Genomic DNA, 5,424 nt, shown 5'->3' with positions numbered 1-5,424 from the left:
TTGTTTCCTGTGTGTCCTGTCATCTTTGTGTGGGGGTGGGAGGGTGTGCATACAGACGGGCTCACTACTTTTTATGTTGGGGGTCCCTCTTAACCCTTGCAGTGTAGGGGCTAACTAAGGCCAATAAACAAAAAGGGCAGGGAAGTAGAAGGAAAGCAGACCGAGGAAAGGAGACAGAGGCAGTGAGAACTTGGGGTTGACTTCTTGACATCATGGTGGCCAGAGCTACCAACTGGACAAGGTGAAGTCCTTGGATTGCCAGCCTTCACCTAGCCAGTGACCTGGGAACTGGTACATGATGAAGATTCCACCTCATCACCTTGGGTCATATGCTTAAGGAACTGGCCAACAGAAACCGCGCTAGGGCCTCAGTATCTAGCAGCTGGCACTCCTTGCTGAGGGAATGAAGGTCACATCACAGGCCATGGGTTTGTGACTGCCTGGACCTTGGTTCACCCCAGCCCGAAAACCTTAGTGTTATCCTTGCTTAGTGTGGGGCAAGCTCTGTGACCGTGGGAGTTCCTACGAGGCATGGGAACAGAGGCATGGGGGTTCCATAGGACAGAGCATAGCTGCCCCACTCTCTTCATTTTGATGAGGACATCTGGGCAGGTGCATTTTGGTAGAGGGTATTAGTGGCACAGACACTGCCATCAGTGTGCTCTCTCACAAGAGTCTCAGGAGGTGAACAATGTCCCATCATTTAACAGATAGGAAACTGGTGTGGAGACAAGTACCTTGCCCAAGGACTCCCCCAGAGTAAGTGGCTGTTCCTGTACTCAGACTGCTTTGCTGTGACTGCTAACACAGAAAACTCTTCAGAGGAATGAGCATATGTGGCCGTATTATCAAAACTTTTCCAAAGGTTTTTTTTTTTTTCCTTCAAGTATAAAAGATGCTTATTGTTCAAAAATAAATAAACGAACCAGTAGAAAATAATCCCAACATCAGAAATCTGCATTCATTGCTATTGGAAGCAAGGAGTTCGGTGAAGGCTGAACTTGATACAAAGTTATAAGTCAGTGGATGGTGCATCCCGGAGATGCACTCAGCACTCAGGCAGTGAGATGTTGGGAGCCTAACCCTGAGGAGCTGAAAAGCCACCACACTTCAATTCCTCCCCCTGTGTTATGTTGCTAGGGATTGAGGGCCTTCCATGAACCCTTTAGCTTCGTCTCATCCTCCAGAACCCCTCATGCTTATGAATTCATCTGATCAGTGGTACCTCCATTCTCCCACTAAACTCAACGCCTCTGGCATCTTCTACCCGTTCCATTCACCCCTTCAGTACTGTGACCTAGGGTCAGCTGCTTCCTCCAAACCATTCCGTGTCAGCGGTTCATTAATCTCGATTAGGAATGTAGGTTTTAGAATCAGACTGATTGATAGAGTCTCAGCTCCCCTGAGCCTGTTTCCTCAGCTGTGCTGTGGGAATGCCTGTAGTCCCTGCCTCCAGGGGCCATTGTGACAACTGGAAGAGAGCATACCATACACTGAGCAGGCACCTGCCTTGGTAAATGTGGATTCTAATCACATCACTACTCCCCTTTGGGGCTTCATGGGCTCCCCAACGTCCATAACAGGACGAAGTCTGGGCCCTGAGCTAGGTACCCAGTTTGGTGGGTAAAGGCTGGCCACTGCTATCCTAGGCATTCCCATATCTGCTTCTGGCCCACATGGTCGGCCCGGTGCCACTGAGGCATGTTTGGCTCCAGTGAGGGAGGCTGCTGCTCTGTGCCTCCAGCTCCTAACCCTTCAAAATGTGTCTGGTCACACTAGTGACCACCATGCACAAACTGGCCCCTCATCAGAGATTGTCCCAGTCCTCCCACTTCTTCAGGTCTGGGGAAAGGCAGACAGGCAGGGAGAAGACTCCATTTCCAGACATTTCAGCATTACCCAGCGGATGAACACTGTAATCCAGCAGGTACTGTTAAATCTAATGGTCACCATGGAGATGAGCCACTGGCCAGTGCCTGACAATCTTGCTTCTCTTTACTGGAGTGGCTAGGGCAGGGTGAGTAGGAGGAGCACACTGGGGACTCCGCTTCCAGCGGGAAAGAAGGATTTCCCGAAAGTTTGGACTCGCGCACAGCGTTGAGGGTGCCCTCTGCCTCCAGACACGCTGTTGGAGGAAGGTCTCAGCCAGGCCAGAGTGTGCGGCAGGGCATTGGGTGCCGGTCCTCTCCGTGCAGCTCCCCGAGGGCACGCGCTGCGCGAGAGGGAGCCCTGGCCTGGGTCTCTTCTGCCTTTTGGGCGTCAGCAGCTTTTGTCTCCGAAGCCGGGAGCACCAGGGCTGCCCTGGCTCCGGCGCCCTCTCCCGGGTGGGGGTCTGCACGCGCCCTCCTGGCCCGCTCCATGCTGGGGCGCCCTCCTCTCTCCCCGCCCCCGGCCTGGGCCCGCCCCCGCGCCTGTGTCACGGCTGGGCCGGGGGCGGGGAGCTGCCGGGCGGGACATCCGGCCACGGCCCCTCGCCGCGCCCGCCTGCCGCTCGCCGCCCGCTCCCCCGCCGCAGCCCGGGAGCCGGCCACCCCTCTCGCGCGCCGGGGCCTCCCGCGGGCGCTCCCCTCCTGGGGGCCCTCCCTGCGCTGCGGGCCCAAGCCCTCGGCTCCCGCCCCCGGCCCGAGCCCGCCTCCCAGGCGGCCCTCGGATCGGCCGGGCCGGCGCAGGCCCCCACCCCGGGAGCACCATGTTCCCCCGCCCGCTGACCCCGCTGGCGGCCCCAAATGGCGCCGAATCCCTGGGCCGGGCGCTGAGGCGGGCCCCAATGGGCAGGGCCCGGGCCGGGCTGGGGGGGCCGCCCCTGCTGCTGCCGTCCATGCTGATGTTCGCGGTGATCGTGGCCTCCAGCGGGCTGCTGCTCATGATCGAGCGGGGCATCCTGGCCGAGATGAAGCCCCTTCCCCTGCACCCTCCCAATCGCGAGGGCGCGGCCTGGCGCCGGGCCCTCCCCAGGCCTGGGGGGTTGTCCCTGGAGGCCGGGGACTCGGACTTGCAGGTGAGGCAGGACGTCCGGAACCGCACTTTGCGGGCAGTGTGCGGACAACCAGGCATGCCCCGGGACCCTTGGGACTTGCCTGTGGGGCAGCGGCGCACCCTACTGCGCCACATCCTCGTGAGTGACCGCTACCGCTTCCTCTACTGCTACGTCCCCAAGGTGGCCTGCTCTAACTGGAAGCGGGTGCTGAAGGTGCTGGCAGGCGTCCTGGACAGCGTGGATGTCCGCCTCAAGATGGACCACCGCAATGACCTGGTGTTCCTGGCAGACCTGCGGCCTGAGGAGATTCGCTACCGCCTACAACACTACTTCAAGTTTCTGTTTGTGCGGGACCCTTTGGAACGCCTTCTCTCTGCCTACCGCAACAAGTTTGGCGAAATCCGAGAGTACCAGCAGCGCTATGGGGCGGAGATCGTGAGGCGGTACAGGGCCGGAGCGGGACCCAGCCCTGCAGGGGACGACGTCACCTTCCCCGAGTTCCTAAGATACCTGGTGGACGAGGACCCTGAGCGGATGAATGAGCATTGGATGCCCGTGTACCACCTGTGCCAGCCTTGTGCCGTGCACTACGACTTTGTAGGCTCCTATGAGAGGCTGGAGGCTGATGCCAACCAGGTGCTGGAGTGGGTGCGGGCACCACCCCACGTCCGATTCCCGGCTCGCCAGGCCTGGTACCGGCCAGCCAGCCCTGAGAGCCTGCACTACCACCTGTGCAGTGCCCCACGGGCCCTCCTGCAGGATGTGCTTCCTAAGTATATCCTAGACTTCTCCCTCTTTGCCTACCCACTGCCTAATGTCACCAGGGAGGCCTGTCACCAGTGACTCCGGGTATGTTGGGGACTGGTTTTGACGATGCCAGCTCCCTGCCATTCAGAGAAACCCTAGCTCCGGGGACTTGAGGCTTCTCCAGATGCCTGGATGGCAAGGACTGCCTACAGAAGTTCCTTGTCCAGGGTGGGTGCCCACCAAGGCTCAGAGGACGGGGTTAGACAAGAGGCGTGGTGCTCTGCACCGAGGGAATTTCTTAGGGGCCATGCAACCCTGCTTGCCCTGGCAGGGCTAGACACCAGCTTGCCAATGAGTAACAACAGATCCTTCCAAAGATTGGCTTCAGGCCCCGGGCTGCAGGAATTGTGCCGTCCACTTGGTCCACCTTAACCTGTGGCCAAAACCTAGAGGTGACACCAATGGGAAAATGACCAGAGCCAGGGTCCCTGTGGCTTTGATCACCCATTCACCCACTCCATGCGCCTCAGGGCTGGGGTCGTCAGTCGTGCCTTTTAAATGACTTTTGTGCCTTTCTGCTTCACTCACTTTCCAGGTTCTTTCCGTTTTTTCCAAGGAAAGGGAAACTGAGTCAGGGCCCTTGCCTGTCCCTGCACAAGTCCAAAGACCCCTGTGCCCAGCCTTTGAGGGGGGGCTCTGGGCACCTCCTGCCTTCTCCCAAGGTTGTAACTGTGGCTGGTGTAATCTGGCTGCCACTTTTCTGACTCATTTATTTAAAATTTGTACTTTTTGATAGAACCCTTGTAAAGGCTTTGTTTTCCAAATTGCTGAATTTTTAATAAAGCTGTTTTGTATACAAAGCCAGCATCTGTAATTCTCCCTCTGAGCCCCTGTGTATCCAAAATTTCTCCATAATGCCTGTCTTCCCAGGTCAGAAGAGGGAGCTTGCAGGTAGAGAGAGTGAGACCAGTGTAAGCTGCTTGGGCCAGTCCAGGGAGCCATTTACATACCAGGGAGCCTTTGGCAGCTTCCCATGGGCCATAGCAGATCATAAACTCAGCTTCTGGGATGGTACTAAAGGACAGGCCCCATTAGGAATGGCCCCATGTCTAGAGCACAGCTACCCGGAATATTCCCTGAAGAAGAGGTGGGTATGAGACATTGGCTCCTCCACCTCTTAGGCAGGAATACTTTTTTTTTTTTTAATGTTTATTTATTTTTGAGAGAGTGGGAGAGGCAGACTGCAAGCAGGGGAGGGGCAGAGCGAGAAGAAGACACAGAATCCGAGGCAGGCTCCAGGCTCCTAGCTGTCAACACAGAGCCGGACGCAGGGCTTAAACCCACGAACTGTGAGATCGTGACCTGAGCCAAAGTCAATCGCTTAACTGACCGAGCCACCCAGGTGCTCCAGGAATACATCTTGACTGAGGAGGCCCCAGATGAAAAAGGGGATTGTGGTGTGAGCCAGGGGAAGTTATTCTTGGTGTTGAGAATTCCCAAGAGGGCAAAGAGGTTGAGTGAGGGACAGGGTCTTGCTAACTTAGGTCCAGAGGAAGTTGTGGGCAATGTAGGAGGACTACAATCTGAGCAGTGGAGGACAGGCCTCAGTGTGTTCCCCAATGCTGTCCAGAGATCCCAGGACCACCAGGCGATGGAGAATAGGAGGCTGGGCCCCCCATGATCATGGGAGAGATGCAAGG

At 57.1% G+C, this 5,424-nt stretch overlaps 1 protein-coding gene across 1 annotated transcript; it reads left to right on the top strand.

The window, feature by feature from the left end:
* Positions 1–2,440: 2,440 nt before the first annotated feature.
* Positions 2,441–4,584, top strand: CHST14 (carbohydrate sulfotransferase 14). Its single transcript, XM_045450025.1, has one exon. It carries the CDS (start codon positions 2,690–2,692, stop codon positions 3,818–3,820), a length of 1,131 nt encoding a protein of 376 aa, XP_045305981.1. The 5' UTR covers positions 2,441–2,689; the 3' UTR covers positions 3,821–4,584.
* Positions 4,585–5,424: the final 840 nt, after the last annotated feature.

The sequence above is a fragment of the Leopardus geoffroyi genome, chromosome B3 (genome assembly GCF_018350155.1).
Source record: "Leopardus geoffroyi isolate Oge1 chromosome B3, O.geoffroyi_Oge1_pat1.0, whole genome shotgun sequence".
Taxonomy (NCBI): domain Eukaryota; kingdom Metazoa; phylum Chordata; class Mammalia; order Carnivora; family Felidae; genus Leopardus; species Leopardus geoffroyi.
This window is presented reverse-complemented; position numbering and strand designations above follow the sequence as displayed.